This window comes from Neltuma alba, unplaced genomic scaffold (genome assembly GCF_004799145.2).
Source record: "Neltuma alba isolate B1F8T4 unplaced genomic scaffold, ASM479914v2 tig00012615_pilon, whole genome shotgun sequence".
Classification (NCBI taxonomy): Eukaryota; Viridiplantae; Streptophyta; class Magnoliopsida; order Fabales; family Fabaceae; genus Neltuma; species Neltuma alba.
This window is the reverse complement of record NW_021637057.1, coordinates 409735-432061: the sequence shown is the minus strand read 5'-3', so window position 1 is coordinate 432061 and position 22327 is coordinate 409735. Positions and strand designations below refer to the sequence as shown.

Genomic DNA, 22327 nt, shown 5'->3' with positions numbered 1-22327 from the left:
CTCCTCTGATTCTTAATATATGACACAATTATTAAGTTAATTTTAACCTTAAATATAAGACTTATTTATTATATATATATATATATATCAATTTTTCTTAAATTACTTCTATGGATACTCTCTCAACCATAATCAAGTGAGAAAGGAAGGATATTAAGAAAGATGATTATGGTGTTTTAAGAAAAGCATGTCATATTTTTTTTTATAATTAACTAACTTACCTAACTTTCTTAATCTAATCAAATTAATTAAATAGGTATTATATCAAAAAGCGGAGGAGTATGTCATTATATCACTTGCTTATCACTTTTTTTCCTATTTGCTCATTCTTTTTATGAATAAGAGTATTTTTGAAAAATAAAATACTCTTTTACACACTTATTACATTCAACCAGTTTTAACTAATTTTGTTATCTATGTAATTTGATTATTCATATCTTATATATAGGATTAGAGAGAAGATAAAGTAAAGATAGTTTATTTGAAAACTTTATTTATATATTAATTAATGCCATTAATTAATTCATATCTAACCGTGACATACTATAAACTTATGAAGTATGAGTTGGGATAACTTGTCAAATGTAAGTTATCTCAACAGCAACGCCACTCGTCATACTTAGATGCGATTCCGAGTTTCAACTTAGCGTTGACATGTTTGTATGTGTGTGCATATTTAATTATAATATATATGTATATATAAAGAGTTAAGCGTGGAGGGATCAAAGAGATTAAATGACTAAAATTTAAAGGACAAAATTATACTAAATATAAGTGATTGATAGTATTGTGGAATGTACAAGAGGCTAGTTAATGTAAATAACAAGTAGGTAATGCAGTGGCCAGAAACGTGAAGGCATCATCATGAACTGTTGGTATGTCTTTATTGAAGGACAACTGAGTAGACGAAACACAGACCAATGGCATTTTGATTATGACATTTCATTAATTCTCATTCCTATGTTCAATTCAACACATTTTTTCATGTCACTTTGTCTTTTTCTGCAAGGAAACATGTCCCTAATTTCCCTTTCTTCTTCTTTTTTTTTCCCTCTCTTTTGTTTGGATCCATTACCCCAACATGCCAATTTGTCCATTTCCTCCACACTCAAATTCAGGAATAAAGGGAAAATTATTTATTAGCATACTATTATCCAAAAAAAACATTCAATTTGATTCATAATAGACTACTATTAACATGTCAATTTGTCCAAAAGCCTGCTCCTTTTGATCATCTTCATTTTCGAAATAAAGAGAAAATCATTTATCAGCATACTATTATCAAAACGCTCGGCTCAATTCAAATTAGCTGAATTTGATATTCAAAAGCCTATATAGCGCGAATTTAATTTGTTTGATATAATAAGCTACAATTTAAATTCAACTTTCTCAAACTAAATAAGTTGATTGTCCTAGAACAGAACAGAACTAATTTTACTAAGATCAAACAACAAAAGGGACAGAAACTCAGAGATCAAAGGCTTAATAGTGATCCGTTTTTGCAAATCTCTTTTTTTTTAATGATATGATAAGGAAAAAAAAACCAGAGAGAATATTAATAAGTTGATTTCAAGGAAGGGTTAGCACTCGGCCCATCCTTCCTCGAATTCGCGCCTAGCTTTTTTGGGTCTGAGGACACGTGTCAGCTTCTCCTCGGCCGCCACGATCACCTTGCCTGGCACTTTCGACATTTCCTCCAACTTTCTCAAATTCTGAGCCGTGCGTAACTGCCCGTCGCCACAATATCTCAGGCCGAACCAAAACGACGTCGCCACCGCCACTCTGAACGGAACCGCCGCCATTAGTTTCCCCATCGCCTGCGACGCCAAGGACGCCACGCAATTGCCATTTAACCCTAACTTTCTGCTCCAATTCACGAATACCTCCTCCGCCGCGCACCGCCCAGGATTCTTCTTCTTCCCTTCCGCCGGGCACCTCTCATCCGCGACGGAACCGGACGACGCCACTGTCTCCGTCCGATGACGAATCTTCTTCGGACCTGTAGCACAGGACTCCGTGCTTGACACGCAAGCCGACATGGAAGACGAAGACAGGCAATCCTCCTCATCGGAGTGCTTCTCCGGCGAACAATTCCGACAGGACATAGTTTCAAGCGGCACTACGCTTCCGGAAACCTGTCTTCCTGCGAAACACTTGCAATCGCAACACAGAACCTCCCGGATATGGCGAGCAACTAAGAAATTGGCATCATGAACCTTAGCGTCACATTTCCAGCAGAGAAACGCAGAATCCGAGGCACAATACAGGTACGCCTCCTGGCTACACAACTCACAAATCCTCGGCTTCATTTTCAATAGATCCAAACAACTGATCACAAAACAAACCGCCTCTAACAATAACCTGACACAGAAACTCGGCGTTCCTCTGAAAAATTCCGAACAGAAATGTGTGGAAGGAGAAGAGAGAGAGAGAGAGAGATCGATGTGCGGAAGGGGCTTTGGTTGGAAAGGAAAATGTGGGAGGGAGAGAGAGAGATCAAAGGGATACCATAAGAATCTGTGGTTTCAATGGAGGGTCAATAGAACGAGAGAAAAAGATTTAGGGGTTAAAATAGAACACACAGGGAGAAGAGAGAGATTTGAGGGGAGAGATATATAGGAGAGGAAGAGAGAGAGGCGGTGACGATATATGGCTTAGGTGTTATTCAGCCAGTGATGGAAATGGATGTATGGCTCATATGTGAAATTTATTAAATACTCCTTCGCGATTCGTTCACATATATGGAGAATTTCAAGGAGCATATGTAAACCAAGTCTCGTGGCTCCTTCTTCATCTTTATCTTTCTCTTTGAAAAAATCCATTATTTTTCACAAATTAAATTTCTTTTTAAAAAAAAATAAAGAATGCACAGTACCATACTGTACGAAATTTGAAAAATTAGTGGTATTGCTTTTTAACTTGAAAATAGTGAATTTGTTATCCATGTTCATCATTTTGTATTGAATAAAATTTAAGATACTGAAAACTGAATTGACCGTTAAACTGGTCATAATAGTTGTTCAAAGGTTAATAATCCAACTATGATTGAACTGTAGTTAATCAAGTTACTAAATTTTTTATTTTTTTAATTTAAAATGGTACTATCATTTTAAACTTCACAATAAAAAAAAAATACAACATCCATTTAAAATTCTTAACAAGACCATACACAACTTGTTCACCAATTTATTGTCTGACTATCCCTGTCAAATTAAGTTTTAGGAGCTATTAATTCATTACTTTCACAAATAAATTTCTCTCTCTCTCTCTATATATATTGCGTGTATTGTATGAAATTTGAAAATTGCTTGTAGTTATCTTTAACTTAGTAATAATTTTTTGTTATTTTGTATTTAATAAATTTTTGACATTTTTTATACTTCCATATATGGATATTATGTTTATTTTCTTAAATGAGTAAAATTAGGCCAAGCTTATCCAATAAACGTGAAGAACAAGTCGGCTTAAACTATTTGCGTTGGCATAAAAATGAGAGCATGAAATCCGGAAAATGAGGTCAACTATTTTCAAGTTGTGCGGATAATCTTGTTTCAGCCAGTTCTTTGTTTCTCGTTTTAGTGTTCATTATCTTGTTGTTTGGTTTTTCTGTCTTCTCTTTTGTTTATATTAGGCTTTTATATTTTTATCAGAACTTATCATGTACTACTAAATTGTTTATCTATCGTATTTTTAGTTTTGAAAGAAGAACATTGTACGAAAAATGTACTGAACTGTTTCTTTTTTCCTTATAAATATTAAGTTTTTTAAATAAATTTCTACTCTTTTGTATGTAATAAATAATGCTAATGTTTATTTAAATTATGTGACCTTTCCTAGTCAGAAAATTTTAGGGCCAAAAAAGAGTTGGAAAGGACATTATAATGATTTTATACATTTATATTATGTTTTTTTTAAGTGATGAAAGGGAACTGGATAAAGCTAAAATCCAGCCAACGACAATGGATATGTGATAAATTTTATAGTTTATATTGATATTAATATTGTTTTAAATTATATGATCTTTCAGAGTCAAATTTTTCGGGTCAAGAGAAGTTGGAAAATTTTGCAATTATGTAATTTTATAAATTTAAATTTGTTTGGTGTTAATATCATTGTTGGTTTTTACAATTTGATTAAATTTTAACTTTTTTTTTATCCTTGATTAAATTTTAACTTTATTGATTCATGAAACTAATTTCATTGCTCATCTCAGTAACAAGTTGCATGCAGTTTCAAATAGTTTATTTTGCCCCTTATATAAGAACTTAATATGGGTTTAAGTGTATGGATCAAAACTAATACTCATTAAAGGTATATGGGCCATTTGTTAAACTAATACCAATTCTTATAAAATTATAGGGATCAAAACTAATAATCTGAGTCTATAAGAACAGAAATCAAAATTTAATTAAACTATAAAACTAATATTAACCTATATTTTTTATTGAGTGAAACGTAGCAAAAGGGAAGAACTATAGCCAGCTTGAGATAATTGCTTGGCATAAAAATGTTTGTAATGTTAATTGATCATGTAAATCATTAATGAGGAGTTTTATTAAAGGGACCTGAAGTAAAAAATCGTCAAATAATGCAACTCTTCTTTAGTTTTATGAAATATATATTTAACTATGTGAAAAATCTTTGAACTAAAAGTCATTTACATACAATTAAAGATAAGTTGCATATAACTTTAAAAAAAAAAAAAAAAAGGTTACATCCGTTCAGATTTAGATTATCTTATTCATAAATTTCCTTAAAAACAAATATAAAGATCATAAAAAATTTGATTTTCTTTTATAAGTTTGATTTGTAAATGATGCAAAATGGTTGTATTGAATCTGAAAATTAAGCATGGCTATTTTTTCAAATTAATTAAAAAGGTTACAAGCGGATTAAACATACAACTTTATCTTTATAAATGAACCTCCATATCAGTAGGTTGTAAAGTTTTTGACCCCTGGGTAGTATATTTGCTATGAAGTTTATAGTTTAAATAGACGTCAAATTGAAGTTATTCTTATAGATTAAAATTCAGTGATCTGTCAGAGTTAATTTTTTTTTTAAAAAAAAAACATCAGGTCAAAAAATGTTAGAAAACTTCACATGTTTAGAAATTTATATATATATAAATACTACCTCCGGTTCTTAATATAAGACCCTGTTTGATTTTTATTTTATCCCTAAATATAAGACCCCGATCCATTTTGTCTCTCATATTTATATATATATTTTTTAAATAACCCTTCTAACAATAATAGTTCTAGTCAATACACTTAATTAGTATGGATATTTTAGGAAAGACAACACCTATTTAGGATAAATAACTAACTCAACTTACTTTCTTAATATTTTAAAATTAGTCAACTAGTTCTTATAACTAGGATCGGAGGTAATGTGTGTGTATAAGAAGGTGCTGTGAAACCATGTCAACAAAATGTGAAGAGCAAGATAGACATCTTTTACTTTGCCAGGGTGTTATTTTTCTCTTTCATTCATTCTAGACAATTCTTTTGTTTTTTTTAGGCCTGACATTCTAGAGAATTCCGAAACCTCGTTGATCTCGAACATATTCTAAAGAAACCTTAACTAATATTTGTTACCCACGTGTCCCTACTCACAGGTGTAAGTATAATAATCAGAATAAGTTATATAAAAACATTGGGGGGAATGGATTCAATACTTTTCGTGGACACATAGCCCGTTACGTGTATGCCATAACATAATTACATCTAGATCTTTCTTAGTCAAATCTTGTATGAGAAGGAAAATTTTATATCCGTCAAAATTATTTAACCCGGCTAACTTAATGCTTATTTTAACTTTTACTTATTATTAAACTTAGAGTTCAATGCTTGACCCTCCATGAGCATGCGTGAGTTCCCTCACTGGGTGAAAAATGATATCTCCCTTGTCATAAATATAAGAGTCATTTTGTAGTGTAATTATATTTAAGATCGGAAAGAGTACCCTAGAAGATATTGATATTATATGTAAGACTTATTTTATATGTTTATCATTTTTTTTTTCAAATTAACCCCATTGATACTCTCTACAATAATCAAGTACGATAAGGAAAAAAGAAATTAAGAAAGATATTTAGGGTATTTTAGAAAAAAAATATCATATTAACTAATTTAAGCAATATTATTAATTTATTTAAATTAGTTAATTATGTTTTATATTAAGAACAAAAGGTACTTCCAAATCCTTAATATAATATTAATATCTACTTGACTAATTGGGGGAGATTAATAAAAGTTAAATAAATTATTTTAAAATATTATATTTATTATTTTTTTCAAACTAATTTATCTAACTTATAACTTGATATATAATATAATGATACGCATAAATATTTTAAACAAATCATGTAACATATGTTATAATTAAATAATATTTTAGATTTCTTAATTTTCTCAAATTAATTAACTCGATGTTATATTAAAAATATGATGTGGTGAAAAAGAGAAGACTTTATAGTCATATAATCCCACCCGCATGAATTAGAGCCAATCATCATTATATGTATTTCTAGAAACCAAATGATGTATCCAGAAAAAGAAAATAACTTGTAAACAAACGACAATGGATTCAACCCCCGCTAACTAGATTGAATGGGAAAAAAATGATTGAATTCCCTTTAAGTCAAAATATAATTTAAATCTTGTGAAGAAAAAAATTATATTGAGAGAGATGTCAATTTCACAAACTCCAGAATATTAGAGATCATATAACTATATTGAAAAATAACTCACTTATGTTGGTTTGGTATTTCTTATATTGCCTATGAGAAAAAGTCTTGAGTTCGAGTTTTGAGCCTGAACCCCAAAAAAAAAAAAAAATTGAAAGAGTTTTACACTGTGATCATTTTAAGTATGGTTTTAAAAGGAGAATTCATCCTAAAATATGAGCATATTAATAAGAATTTTTTTAAAATATATGATATTTGACGCTTAAAAGTCAGCTAGATTTAGATTTAACTTAAACTAATCTAATTAAATTTCAGAAATTGGTTGTGGGGTTTGTGTGTATAAAGAAACTGAACTTTAATTTATGAACTTATAGTTCAATTACATCAAATGTCTGTCTAAAACATTTTCTTTAATAATTCAATAGGGTCCATTTGGTGAGAGGAAAAATTTTAATAGACTCAATTTAAAAAAATTGAATAAGTGAGGTAAAAATTTTAATAGACATTTATCTTGTAATTTCTGTATGTTAAAATTTTAAAATCTCACGTCTCTAATTTTTTAAATCGACCTCATTAAAGTTTTTTCTCTCTTTTATTTTTCTCATACCAGACATAGAGTAAGCGTGAGGTGGTGAATTTGGACTCTTTGTAAAAGATAAAATGCGTGTACGAGTTGTTAAAAAAAGTTTAAATTAAAATTAAATTGTAAAGAGAGGAATCATAGACAAGTTGAGGTGGTAGTGGATATGATCAAGTTTGGAGAGTGCATAATTGACATTTAGGTGGAAGAATGAATAAGAAATAGAAAAGTAGTGTAGGAATGAAAAAAGAGGATTTATGCGTAGTATTAAAAAAATGTGTGGTGAGAGGGGTGAAAAATATCTAGCTTCCCTTACCTAACTGTCTCCCACATCATCATAATTGACTAACAAAATCAAAATTTGGAAGAGGCGCTTATTATGATTTATGATGAAGGAAGGAAAAAAAAATCTGAAAAGGTGGTGGAGAAATAACATACCCTCCCCACCACAAACGTACTTAAGAGCTAACACGAGTTTTTTTTTATTGCAAGTTATTTTATCTTATAAATTTATAATTTCTTCCAAACAATCCCATTAACCAAACAAACTGAAGGAGTTTCAGTTAATGAGTCTAGTTTTCAAATCAAACACGTTTATTATAAATAATTAATTTATTTTCTTGGTTTATGTGAGTTAGTTATCAAGCTCATATAATATTAAAAGGAGTAGATTTGTGCATGTTACCACTTTGATCATTATTATAAGTCACTTGTAATTCATTTTCATATATCAAGGTCCATTAAATTGATTAAATTTTTCACATCTGCCCTTGCTAAAAACTTCTTTCTCTCTATCAATAAATCATTCTCATATTTTTTTTCTTCATTCTTTTTTTCCAATAATAATTAAATAAAGACAAAATTAGAGAAGGATTATTAAATACTCTTCAGGTGACTTATATTTAGGATAAAAGTAAAGTTAAGGTGCAACTTTGTACTCAAAAGTGTTGGGCGCCTGAAAGTTTTTTTGAGATACAAATTTACCCTGTAAATTTAAATTCATAGTAATTTTGCCCCATCATTAAAAAAAACTAAAATTGACCCTTAAAATAGTGATATTGACTGTTAACATTTTCAAACATAAAATATGAAATTACTATGGTTTTAAATTTTCAAAATGAATTTGTATTCAAAACAATTTCTGGATACCCAATGTTCTTAAGCAAAAGCTTCTAACAGGACAATTTACTCACCTTCCAAAATTCAAAATTCAAAAGTGGCGTCGTGGTATAAAAGAATGGGGAGAGCGTAATAAATAAGGAAAGAAGTAAGAGCCACACAAGGTTGAGAGGGGGGAGGCTCTAATTACCACAAAATAATTTAAAATAATCTTAAAAAAGGGGGAAAACAGAGGGGAGGGGGCACGTGTTAGGGATGATTGGCTACGGAGGTGAGGGGCGCGGCGTGAGCGGTGGGATGATGGGTCGTCAGGAGATGCTTGTGAATGGGAATGACTTTGTGGCTGTGGGGCCCACTCGAGTGTTTTCAATTTCAGGCCTTTTGCTTTCCTTGGACGAGAACGCTGCCTGGGAATCTATGGTCCAGATTTGATCCGCCCACACTGTTCCCACGTCAGATCTGAATTCATTAATACGCCCTTCCGCATCCCTGCCCTCTCCTAACACATGCCTACTTTTTGGATTCTCCTTCCACCATCCAAAAAACCTGGTTCCAATTTTAAAAAATATCTACTATATTAAAATATTTTATAATATACTCAGTATTTAGAAATATTTTTTTGGTTTGTCAAGCATCGTGAGGTATTTCTTTATCTTAATATTGAACACACTAAAAAAATACTTTTTGATTGTAGGAGGCACTTAAAAAATATTTCAAAGTACTGAATGTATTAAAAAATATTTCGCGGGTATTAGATGCATCACCAAATACTTTAGGGTGTTAAATATGTCCGAAAAAATATTTTGAAATATTGGATACACCTTAACCCAATCTTCAAATTATAAGACATTTGATGGAACAAATCATAGTTTTAATAGTAACTTTATTATATAAAAAGTAAGTATGTGAGAGGACTTTTGTCTCGATTTATATGAAAATTTTTTAATTGATTTTAGGGTATCCAAACACCCTCTTAAATCAGAGATGTCAGTCCAAGATTTTGAAACAATGGCATAATCCATGCATCTCGCCAATCGTATCATTTTTACACCATCGGGGATAGCTCATGACTGTGAATTCAGAATTTCTTTGCAAACTCACTATTGCAAGGTGGTGATTGTAACTTTTCATGAATATGAATGTTCCATTTATCAATTACTGATGAAACTTTGCTTCTTTTTTTTTTAAGGATCGACAAATCAAATAATATTTTTATCCCAAACACCCCCTTAAATCAAAATACTATTCATATAAATAAGAGAGAACCCTGCAAAAAGAATTTTGAATTTACTAAACCTTATCAAGTTTGATAATAATACTTTGACAGGTTTTGATAACATTAGATTTACAAATAACAATGTATTTTTATTAAAATTTTCTATTTGAAATTTAGTAGTTTCAAACCTTTTCTGTTTGTGAAATTTTTTCTCTAAATAATCATATCAAAATATAACAGGATTGAGATACCTCTAGCATCCTAAAGCCAAGTTAAATAGTTAATTTTTTTTTTTCAAACCACCTTTTTATTATGTAAGAAATAAGATGAAATGAGACTTTATTTAGGACTAATCTCAAACTCTCAAATAATCTTATGTATTAAATGGAAGGAGTATATATTACTTTTCCACATATTTGTAAAAGACATGGATATTGTAGTAACAGATAGGAAAATAGCTAATTATCACTCTTAATTTAAGGGGCCTTATCAATTATTTGAAAAGTTAGGAAAATCGGATTTACATCTACTTTGAATTTTAATTAATCAATCATATTATAATTCAATGATAAAATGTTATAATGAGTAATGACCTAATTATGAGGGCAAATCAATAAGATCACATGGATGGTTAAAACCTAAACTTCAAAAAGGGACGATGTTTCCAGGCTGGCTGGTTTAGAAGTTTAATAATTAATAGTTTAACACACATGAATTCTTTCACCTAGCACATTCAATAAGATGGGCAAAAAAAAAAAACATTTATAAAGTTGGACTAAAAACCCACATAACATAAATTTCACCCAAAAAAATCGTATATTTATGTATTTACTCTCATTAATTATATGATTATGGGTCATTTTTGCCATAAAAATAATTCGCAAAAAGATCGATGGACATCGTAAAAAGATATATGGACATTGTAAATTTCTCTTCTAACCTAATGTTACCCCCAAAATTATTAATTAAAAAATGAGTAATGTTATTCTTGTCATTAAAAATGTTAATGATCAACATTAGTTTTTTTTTTTTTTTTACATAAATGGCGACCTGACTCATGTTCTAATGCTTCTAAAGTAACATATAACCAAAATAATTTCTGAATATATACAGTTTTTTTTGTTGTAAATACTATTAGGATAAAAATAACCTTTAACCCTTAATTATATTTACTAATTTACATGTTAAATATGAGTCTATATTATTTATTTACCTCTAAAATAAGGCTTATTCCAACTTAAATGTATACAGTATACCTCCAGTCCCCCAAAATAAAAATTGACCAAGGTTGATCCACTTTCACATTTGCTTGGGCCATTTCTGAGCAAACTACTTTAGGCCCTCTCAAACTCAACTTCATGTTCTCATACTTGTTTGATTCATGGAATTCTTTTTATCTGGTGTTATAATGAGGGAAAAAATTACCTTGACTTTGTTCATACAAGGGTCTCTTGAAGTATCATACCAAAGAAAAATCAAATATCCAATTTTAAAAATTAATCAAGTCAAAATATCCACAATGTATATACTAATTATGGATTCTAAAGTTTAGTCATCTTATTGCTTCTTATAATAAAAAGAGGCATAGATTCATAATAATAGGCCCTGTTTATAACTCACCATTATGATCTTTTCATTTTAGGTCAAGGGATCTAATAATCTAGATACATACTTAGAAACTTATTAATGAAATTCAAATATAACCATTTAGTTTTTTTAAAAAAACTTTTCTCCTTTTTTTAGTTTGAGAAGCTTCCAATTCTCAACCCTGTTCATTTGATTTTTCAACTATTTTCTGGGGACAATATCTATTCTCCACTTCAAGTTGTCTTTCTTTCTTGTCAGTGAAAAATAAAATCTTATTAACTATGTTAAACTTTTAATTATTGTATATTGTAAGTTAAACAACAAAATGATCAAGTTATTCCTTAAAGTAGTACTTATTTCTAACTTTACCAAAGTACTCTATTCCAAGAAAGTGTTAATGATTTAATATACTAATATTGCATTTTTTTTTTGTCAACTACTAATATTGCTTTTTTACCACAATGGTGATTAGGTCAAGTGAAGGAAAATCAACTCTTTTTTAGACAATATATTTAAGCTATTAAGACTTGGCTCTAATAATAAGAGACTATTGCGGGACTTTGTAGGGTTTAGTGCATCCCAACAAAAAAAAACAAGAGTTTGCAGGGTTTGGTTCAAGATTTTGTGACTTCAAGGACCCAAAAAAAATTGAAGAGATGTCAATAAAAGTTGATCTAATTAATAAGGAGTCAGCCCATAACCTATAAGGTAATGAATTCGAATCCCGCTATCAATATGAAGACTTTATTGGTAAGTGATATGTAAGTATCTTTGTAAGCATTCTCTAAATCTGATGGTATACCTTAATCCTGATAAGCTGTTGGAAGTTGGAACTCAATTCACTTAAACTTTTTTTTTTTTGTAACAAAAGAAAAACTTGAAGAAGAGATAAAAAGAGGGAAGGGAGACAAAAGATAGTGGGGAGAAATTGAAGAATGCTAGAGGAGATAATTTCAATATTTATTTAATTCCTAAAAAGTTTGATAACTGAGACAACTTGTTATTTATACAGCCCTAAATATAATTATTTAAAAAAATACTTTTAACAAAAATCTCATAATCCTAAGGAAAGATTGCAAGTATACTATGTCAAGAAGCAACTCATTCCAAGATAGATGCCAACAAGCTTTCAGTCAACATATTGCATCAAGACATTTCTTCCTTTCTTAACTTTTTCTGTGTCTTATTTTAAATTAGCACATAGGATAGAATTAAACGATTTTATATTACTTAATTGTTGTCCATTATTTTTAGCTTCTGTTTATTATTTTATTTATTAATGCAATCTGATCCTTATCCAAAAAAAAATCCCTAAGGAAAAAAAATAACTTTAACTTATTTTTAAAATAAAAAATAATTTTAGTATGTACTTCTCTGGTTCTTAATATAAAACCTATTTAACTAATTTGATTAGATTAAAGAAGTTAGGTAAGTTAGTTAATATGATATGTTTTTCCTAAAATATCTTAATCATTTTCATTATATCCTCTCTCCTCTCATACTTGATTATAGTTGAGGAGTATCAATAAGGGTGATTTGGAAAAAAATTGATAGATATTAAAAATAGATCTTATATTTAAGACCAAAATCAACTCCACAATTAGGTCTTATATTAAAGACTGGAGGAGTAATAAATATAATATGTATAACATTTATATTAATAATTATTTTTTCACAGGATTTGACAATATTTGCATTAAAAAAAATTTGATTTTTACTCTCAACTTCTAAAATCTCAAACTTCTTTTATCAAAACTGAAAAAAAAGGAACACAATTAGGATTAAAACCGACTCGAGAGTTAATGCATCGGCTGCTTCAACAAATTAGAAACGCTTCAATGGAATTGCAGGCCGACTTGAATAAGTCTGTTTAGACGACAACAGTCCAAGAAAGTTTCCGAAAATATATGGGCCTGGTGGTGTTTCGCTGAAGACGACAGTAAGACGCGTCTGGGTTGGGCACTTGGGTTGACTTGCAAAGAAGACTGACTATTCTACGTTGATTTTGGAGGAATTGACTTCTGACTGCGAAATCGGACCCATGGAAGAAGTCTTGGCCTTCGGCTTCGGGTTATGGTTCGATCGCAAATTGCAAACTGAGTGAAGTTTTTGAGTTCGATTAGTTCATCCACTCGGCTTCCCCAATATTACTAGACGAAAAATATCCCCACAGAAATTAACCCAAAGGGGGAAAAAATTCCCTTGCGTTTTTTTTCCACCTTCGTCCCTTCTGCAAGCCTCTTCTCCTTACTCTATCGTGGATTTCAAGAAATGGGAACACCTAACTTGTTTGATTGATGTCTTGAATCGTTCCTGTCTTATGGTCTCTGTTAGATCGTTTCTGCTCGAGCTATAGACGATAGAGGAGTGTTCCCGTCTTGTTTTGGGGATTCTGGATTTCCAAGTTTTGGAATTTAAGAGGGTAAGATCTGGCAATGGCTAGAAGTAGTAGATCATTGCTTCACAAATTTAGGTATTGCCACCCCTTGTATTACCTCAAGAGACCAAAGCGTCTAGCTTTGCTCTTCATTGTCTTTGTTTGTGCCTCTCTGGTTGTCTGGGATCGTCAAACTTTAGTCAGAGAACACGAGGTACTACTTCACCTTCTTTTTTATATGATTTCCCCCCTGACTTGCTCAATTCGGTTGTCTGAAGTTTAAGAAAGAGAATATGAAATGTCAATTCTAAATATAGGACGCTCTTTGGTGGTTGTCAACAGCTTGAAACTACTAAAACTGGATCAGTTTTTTCATTTATTGCCCCGGAATACAAAATTCAAAATTTGCATTATGCATCGTTTCAACTTCAATGATCATGCTTGCTCAGTTACAGCAGAATTAAGTGACTTGATTCTTTGCCTCCCAGAGTGTTGACGTTGATCATGTTGTCACCTGTTTTAGAGGAATCCTATGTTGTATTTGGAGATCATAAATTTTTTCGGTTCTTCTGGACGTTCACTTGTTTAATAAATTGCCGGCAAGTATTTTATTCAATTGGTGTCGGGCAGAAGAAGCATAGCGGCTGACATTGCTTGTTGATCTGTTACATATAACATGGCATGATACTATAAACTTCGATATCTACAATTGAGGAAAGTGAAGGGGCAGGGTGTGGTCAAATTTAGGTCTTATGACGAAAATAAAGTTTAGAGCTCTGCTTATGCTGAGGAATAGCTTCCCCTGAAAAATTTTCGTTACAGTATCACCCTTTCACACGTTTTCAAGGGTACAATTAATAATAATTAATTAATTAATAATTGACTTCTGAAATTCTAATACTGCATGTGATCAACTTATTCATGTTTAATGCCTTTCGGTTTGTTTTACATCTTGATTATTGGTAATGCATTTCTCTGAATCTGAGGAAAAAGCTATCCTCAAGGTACTAAGGCATTGGACTACAGAATCTGAGCAGCTATCCAGTAGAGTTTGAAAAATTTTCTGTTGCAAATGGATATGCAAACAGATTATTTTAAGATTAATAGGCGCTATGAAGATGTCTGGCCTTCTGCTTTTCTGTTTTCCATTTGAAAGTGTGGAGAGAGCAAATTTCAGCGGAAAACTAAATTAATATTTTGTGATCTATCTTCCAAAGATGCTTGAAGATTGTTACACTGGAAATTTTTAGTTTTACACTAAGAAGTTTGAGGGATACAAAAAACTATTCATGCGTTAGTATAAGAAGTAGCAACTAAAAATTATGTTAAATGAATAGAAGGGTTTTATTCATTGAATAGAACAATATTCTAAACTTGGTGATTAGGATATGGTTTGATGTTGATTATGATTTCATTTTTTTTACGTTTGACTAGGATTTGATTGTGAATAATTAGGATTAATAGGATACGAACCAGACACCATGCCTGTGTCCGTATTTTCTAGCTAATGATTTGTATTGGGGGCACTGTTGGATTCTGATTTAGTTGTTGTTCTTTTGAATTTCGATAAGAAAATTTCTAAAAGAATTTTAGTCTTTCAACTTTTTGGTAGTTTCATAAGCAATAGTGTTCAAATAGTTAAAAATGGAGATGTATCTGTATATGACATGCATGTACATGTACCGGGAAAGGTGTGACGATTCCCATTGCCATTTGACACTTCATATTCTACTGTGTCGTAGTGTTCAAGCTGGTGCTTCTTAGGTTAAATGTTGTGTTGTATCAAAGTGCATGAGCATGTGAAGTTTCTATGGTTGTTTGACCTGTTATTGTGAGTTTCTTGTAGCAAGTAATGCTAATGTGGTTGAGATGTCAGATAATTATAGCTTCTTTTCATTGTAAATTTCTTTATCACTCATTTTTGGTGGACAGAAGTAGTTTGTTGACTACTTTTGGCATCAAAATAACTTCAATTTATTTCCAGTATATAATTTTTTTGTGAAATTCAGGATGAAGTTCACAAATTACGGGAGGAAGTGGCTCATTTGCAGAATCTGGTATGAAAAATTAATCTTTTGTTGGGCTTAAAAATAGTAAGATGATTAACCTTGTGCTCTGGTCTTGAGGTCCTTACCTTCAAATAGCTGAGATCTTTCTATTTTGTTTGGTTTTATCTTGTTTTTGTTTTCTTTTATTATCTTTTAAAAGAAATTCATACATTGCTCATTCTCTTATGCAACCAACAAAGGGCGACTATAAAGGCCTTACTGTGAGTACACTTGGCATCTCTTATGTGAATCCACCATAAGATAATATTGATTGACCTCCTCCTTTGTGAATTCTCTTTCCCAATTCTCTTACATAATGCTCTATCCTGGTGATGCTTTTTCTTGTAGTTCTTTGTTTGGTGCGTGCAGGCCTCCATATTCAATTTGATGTGTTGTAGCATCTCGTTATTTAAGAAAAAAAATTTTCTCTATGAGGGCTCAGTTCTTATACTAATTTCAGATGGAAGAGTTAAGTAATGCCCAAGGTGGCACAATCAAGGACATTGATCCTAGGAGGGAAACTATTTTGTCAAATAAAGGGGCACAAGATGATCCTATTGACGTTCAGAGAAGGGAAAAAGTAAAAGAAGCTATGCTTCATGCTTGGAGATCATATGAAACATATGCGTGGGGCCAAGATGAACTTCAGGTGCTGTTAATTCCCTTTACTTACCATCAAAATTTATATTTAATGATTGCTTTTTTCGTTTTCTCCCTTGTGAACTTCTTGCCCTTCATCCAAATTTTGGGTTGCAAAGTTTAGAAGTTCTACTTCTTTCATTGGGAGTAAAACTTATGAAGTCTTCCAGATTAGGATATGAGTTACTCATGGCTTCCAGCTTTAATATGAAAAATAACAATTCTGTGGTTTATGCTTGTGTCATGGAAAAAGAAGAGACATGAAAATGGACATTTTTGTGCCCTTTAGATCGGACACTTTTTCTGTGGCATACCACCAATTTTATTTTATGAGTTATGACCAAATTATGAGGTTTTAATGTGGTCATTCAAATATATTCATCAAGCAAATGTATGGCCTTAAAATTCTACGTGATGTATCTTTCTTATCTTTTATGTTACATATTTCAAGATTAAAGGTTATTTTCTTGGTTCTACCAGCCCCAGTCAAAGAATGGTGTTGATAGCTTTGGTGGTCTTGGAGCAACCTTAGTTGATTCTCTTGACACATTGTATATTATGGGTCTCACTGAGCAGTTTCAGAAAGCAAGAGAGTGAGTATAACTTCTGAATCTGTGACACTGAGTTGTTTTGTGCATATAATATATATATATGTTTCGCTGGCATCTATAGCGTGAGGTAGACTTGTCAGTTGTATTTGGTTAAGGTGCTTCTGCGTTGACAAATAAGAAATATGTCTTTTTCTTTTAAATTTATTCATTGGTGAATCTGTTCTTTCAATCAAATTTCTGATTGAAAATCAATTTATAAACTCTCCTCGAGGCACTATTCACTTGTTTAACTCCTGTTGATTGATTTTTTGGCATAATTTTTTCCCTTTTGTTCTATGAAGGTCTTGAATCTTTCTCATAATTTAAATTTAAGTGGGTAGTTCACCTTTTTTTTCCAGTGGCTTGTTATGTGAATCTGTTTAATGGTTGACTGTGTTCCTCATGGTTATTATTTCTCGTGCACATTGTTCTGTAACAGATGGGTTGCAAACTCGCTGGATTTTAACAAAGATTATGAGGCTAGCGTTTTTGAGACAACTATAAGGTTGCTTTATAAGGTTTACATTGCAGTTGATGTTCATTCACTGTTAATTTTATTTGAGTTTTGACCATGTATTCTGTTTCTGATATTTTCTTTTTATTTATTTCTGCCAAAATACAGAGTGGTAGGTGGACTCCTCAGTGCATATGATCTTTCCGGAGACAAAATTTTCCTTGACAAGGCTAGAGACATCGCAGACAGATTGCTGCCTGCATGGGATACACCTACAGGAATTCCTTATAACATAATAAATTTGGCACGTGGAAATCCACACAATCCTAGTTGGACTGGGGTATGTTCTTAGTATTCTATACGTGCAGTTCACCTTTACTAAACATTTGGTATCAGTCAAGGATTCCATGTAGTCCTCATATAACTTTTAAGCATGTGACTGTTTAAAGAATACCCATCTTTTGAGGCCATTGATAAGTCTTATATTGATGAAAAATTGAAAACTTTTGTTACTAGCTTGATGAAACTCTGCTATTGTTTCTGTTTGCCTTATTTCTTTTTAGACAAGAATCGATTCTGCTAGCGTGATTGCATTGGCTCAGCATTTATTTCTGAAGTTTTGTAATTTTTTAATTAGAATCTGTTATATCATTTTGGTAGATTTGTTTTTAAGGCATGAATTTTGTGACCAGTTGAGAATGCAGACATTGGTGGTACTAGTTCTGTGTCTGTGTGGTTCTGGGTTAATGGAACTTTCACGTTAGGCATTAGTTTCTGATTTCTGATTGTCATTGTATTGGCTATATGCTGCATGTAGTTTATCAGTATATCTAATTCTTTTTAATCTTCTCTCTTGTTTCAAGGGTGAGAGTATTTTGGCGGATTCTGGCACTGAACAACTGGAATTTATTGTTCTTTCCCAAAGGACTGGTGATCCAAAGTATCAGCAGAAGGTTTTTGTTCTTCCTCCATTCTATAGTTCCTATTTTTGTTTGTCGCTTGGGTAGGGGTGTTGCAGGTTTGTTGTTTAATATTGTATGTATGAGGATTAAGAATTTGCAATTCCCGTCATGTGTTAATGGGTTTAATCCCTCTTTCTCTACCAAATTTGAATAATAATGTACAGCATGTAGTATCATTGCCAGATAGTTTATAGTTATGCTGCTAGCCTTCTTTGTGCTTGTTTTGTAGCCCAAATGGTATTTTGTAAAAGGGAAAAAATTAAAGAAGTTTGACGTGCTGCCAATGTTCCATAGTACTAACTGTTCTGGTATTTTATTTATTATTTATGGGGCCATCTTTTTTTAAGATATGTGGTGATTAGATCATATTCTTGCTGTTTCAGGCAGAGAATGTTATTACGCATATTAATAAAACATTTCCTGATGATGGATTGCTTCCTATCTACATTGATCCTCATAGTGGAAGAACAGCCTACTCGCCCATCACTTTTGGGGCCATGGGTGACAGGTATTGACATAGAATTAAGATTGGTGCACTCTGATGACATCTTTTACATAATGTTAGTGCAGTAAATGTTCTGCATTTTAAGATGGTCTACATTGTAAAATTCTATCATCTTCCCATGTATTTGTTAATTTCGTTTGGACTGTGATTGATACAATTATCTTGCAGCTTTTATGAATACTTGCTCAAAGTTTGGATCCAGGGGAATAAAACTCCAGCTGTAAAACTGTATAGGTAGGAATACTTTATCTCCTCTATTTTTCGCATTACATTGCCCATTATTTGTTGAGGAGTTCAAGCTGTAATCCTTCAGGTCAAAAAAAAAAGCGCTGTAATCCACTCGTTAATTGAATGGTGGAACTCAACTTCTGAAGATTGACGAAAATTAATTTTTCCTTTAAATGGAGTTTGAATGAGGAGAAAATCAATTAGAAGTATTTTAATTAATGATTTTCATTGCTTCTTGAAATATTGAAAACAGAGATATGTGGGAGAAATCAATGAAAGGTCTTGTGAGTTTGGTTAGGAGGTCAACACCATCTTCTTTTGCTTATATATGTGAGAAGAATGGAGGGTCTCTTACAGACAAGGTAGCATTGTGGTACCTTACAGTTATTGCTAGATCCATTGTTTACATGTGATGATTTGAGTATGCTCATGATTTTTCATTCAATTGTGGACATGCAGATGGATGAACTAGCATGCTTTGCACCTGGAATGGTTGCATTAGGGTCTTCTGGTTATGGTCCTGAAGATTCGAAGAGGTTTCTGTCACTTGCAGAAGAGGTATGGCTTAGTTGCTTCTTAAAGATACAGTAAAGGACTTCTTTTGACTGACTCTTCTGGGCCTTGACCAGGAAATTAGTATACTGGCACAGCTCACTGGTTAATGATATGACTTCTGTTGGTCCAATTTAGAGATGCTTGGTTTACCTCAAATTTTGATGTCAGCAATTTTATTTGTGTGATGCTTCCTGACACCATGAAGTCTTGAAACATATTATGATGAGTGGATGTTGGATCACCTTAAATGGGTGGTGTGTGTTCAATATACAGGATGGGGCCACATCAGGTCCCCCCCCCCCGGGGGGGAACAGAACGACTTTCATCCGATGTATTGAAATGATTGTTGATATTCCTGTTGTGTTGAACTGAAAGTGGCTGTAAAAATTTTTAGGCTGGTTTGTAATATGATAACACTCTGTACACTCAATACCTGCTTTACCGTTCACTTCAAGATCACCAAGTCCAATGCTAGCTTGTTGCTCTGTGTGTGTGTGTGTGTGTTTGTCTTTTACTGTGATGAGGAAATATGACCGGAATGGTTACTGATAATTGTCCTCTATTGGGAGCGGATATTTGCGCACTGATTCTGATTTATACAAGGTCATATAAGTGCTCACCAGCTGAGTTTGAGAATGACTATATATGCTTTTACTTTGCAGCTTGCTTGGACATGCTATAACTTCTACCAATCAACTCCCACTAAATTGGCTGGAGAGAACTATTTTTTTCATGAAGGCCAGGTTAGTTTTTAGTTCACTTGTTATTTGCAATTTACTTTTTTCCTGGTTACATAACCATTTTAAAATTTTGAATTTGTTTAGGACATGGGTGTGGGTACGTCATGGAACATTCTAAGACCAGAGACAGTCGAGTCGCTCTTCTATATGTGGCGTCTAACAGGCAATAAGACCTACCAAGAATGGGGTTGGAATATTTTCCAAGCTTTCGAGAAGAACTCGCGCATAGAGACCGGATATGTTGGACTGAAGGATGTAAGCACACCTCAACTTCACATCTAATTGCTCATCTGTATGCATTAAGCAACCAGTCTGCATATTCATATAGCTACGATCATGTTTCAGGTTAATACCGGTGTCAAGGACAATAAGATGCAGACCTTCTTCCTAGCTGAGACTTTGAAATATCTCTATCTTCTTTTTTCACCCCCATCAGTTATCTCATTGGATGAATGGGTATTCAACACTGAAGCACACCCTCTGAGGATTACACCTCGGCTCGATGGAGGTAAATTAGGGAACCTGAATGAGAAACAAAAATCAAAATTTAGAATAGGTGGCCGGAAGGAAGGACGGTCGGGTTAGAGATACGTTCTACATTACCGTACGGGGTTGAGCTTGAACCTCCATCTTTATCAAGGTTCAGGGGTGAGAGCCAATTTGTTCCATTGTAGAGATTGTAAGACGTTGGCAAATCCCCATGGCAGATTATAGCGGACATGGCGGAAACTTTCCATTTCTGGGAAGCCATTGTATTTTGATTGTAAGTTGGGGGATCATTCTGCTGCAGATTGGTATGTGACACAGGAAACAGGTCTGCTTTGTAGTTCTTACAAACAAGGTTTATTCAGAACGACGTGATCTTTGTTGATGAATGGCCTTTCTTAAAAACTTAAGGGGCTGTGCCCTTTTGATTCTAATGATTATTTTTTCTGAGAATTAAATTTGGAAGGTTAGTTATACAATGTATGAAATTGAGGCATATATTATGCGCCTTCAATAGAAAGACAGTTTTCTGCTTATCTACTTCTCTATATGGCTTGGTTGTTCTTCTACTTTTCTTTATGGCTTGGTTGATTAAGGGAAACATCAAGATGTGTGGTTGGTGCTTCATGCAAAATTTTGACTTGACCTCAGAGAGTGATGAGCCATCCTACTTCCGAGCCTTCTTGTTCTTTATAAATAGGTTCGCACGTAGTATTGTCTTTTAGGTACCCATTTCTGGATGGCTGTCTATTTGCGAAGCATGTTTTTACCGTCCTATCCTATTAAGGTAGAAAGAATTTTTTTCCCCCTATTTACAAATTACATTATTAATTTTTTTATGTGAATATATTATCTCCTAACATTTATATAGGAGCTTATTGAATATTTAATTTGGTTGTAAATATAAAACGTAAATTCACTTTGTCTTTAATATTTATTTATTTTGTCCTCAAATAATTTTTATGGTGATTACACATTTAATATTCACAAATTAGTTATTTATTTCTTATATTAAAGATGGGAGGTAGTATTATTTTAGTTTTCATATAGATTGTTATTATAAATTATTTATTTTCTTAAAAAGTGTAGATTCTACCTTTAGTGTTTAATATAAGGCAAAGTTAACCAATTTAGAGAGATTAAAAAAATTTTAAAAAAATACTTTATAGATTTACATTTATCATTTTTTTAAAAATTAATTTAGCTGATTTGTAAATTGATATATAATATAACACATAAGTATTTTAAAGAGATTATATAACATACTTTTCTGGTCTTATTTATAGGAAAGAGAAGGATATTTTTTGATTTTATTTATAAGGCACCAAAAGAAATTTTTTATATGGATATACAATTTTATCTTTTATTTATTATTGTGTTGATTTTGTTTACACGAGATATAATGTATATTAAATAGAAATAAAGTTGAAAAGTTACTGAATTTTAAATAAGAATTAATAAAATTTAAGATTTTTTCTTAATAGGATAAAAAAAATACTATAAGTAATTTCTTGGCTTCCTCAATTTTTCTAAATTAATTAATTAAGTCT

At 32.0% G+C, this 22327-nt stretch overlaps 2 protein-coding genes across 2 annotated transcripts; one reads left to right on the top strand and one right to left on the bottom strand.

Annotated features, from left to right (window-relative positions):
• Nucleotides 1-1295: 1295 nt before the first annotated feature.
• LOC114729206 (B-box zinc finger protein 32) lies at nt 1296-2765 on the bottom strand. The gene has a single exon (XM_028916187.1). It carries the CDS (start codon nt 2307-2309, stop codon nt 1581-1583), a length of 729 nt encoding a protein of 242 aa, XP_028772020.1. The 5' UTR covers nt 2310-2765; the 3' UTR covers nt 1296-1580.
• Nucleotides 2766-13225: 10460 nt separating this feature from the next.
• On the top strand, nt 13226-21291 carry LOC114729203 (mannosyl-oligosaccharide 1,2-alpha-mannosidase MNS1). Its single transcript, XM_028916182.1, has 14 exons — nt 13226-13784; nt 15580-15627; nt 16079-16267; nt 16738-16850; nt 17287-17352; nt 17470-17641; nt 18165-18254; nt 18647-18771; nt 18937-19002; nt 19250-19358; nt 19456-19554; nt 20214-20294; nt 20376-20546; nt 20637-21291. The coding sequence occupies exons 1-14, from the start codon at nt 13629-13631 to the stop codon at nt 20874-20876; spliced, it is 1725 nt and encodes a 574-aa protein (XP_028772015.1). The 5' UTR covers nt 13226-13628; the 3' UTR covers nt 20877-21291.
• The last annotated feature ends 1036 nt before the right edge of the window (nt 21292-22327 follow it).

Excerpts from the sequence above, each read along its gene's own strand:
- LOC114729206 (XM_028916187.1), bottom strand. The coding sequence starts at position 2,309 with ATGAAGCCGAGGATTTGTGAGTTGTGTAGCCAGGAGGCGTACCTGTAT.
- LOC114729203 (XM_028916182.1), top strand. The coding sequence starts at position 13,629 with ATGGCTAGAAGTAGTAGATCATTGCTTCACAAATTTAGGTATTGCCAC. Across the intron at positions 18,255-18,646 it reads ATCCAAAGTATCAGCAGAAG|GCAGAGAATGTTATTACGCA; the intron begins GTTTTTGTTCTT and ends TTGCTGTTTCAG. Across the intron at positions 19,555-20,213 it reads TTCTGTCACTTGCAGAAGAG|CTTGCTTGGACATGCTATAA; the intron begins GTATGGCTTAGT and ends TTTACTTTGCAG.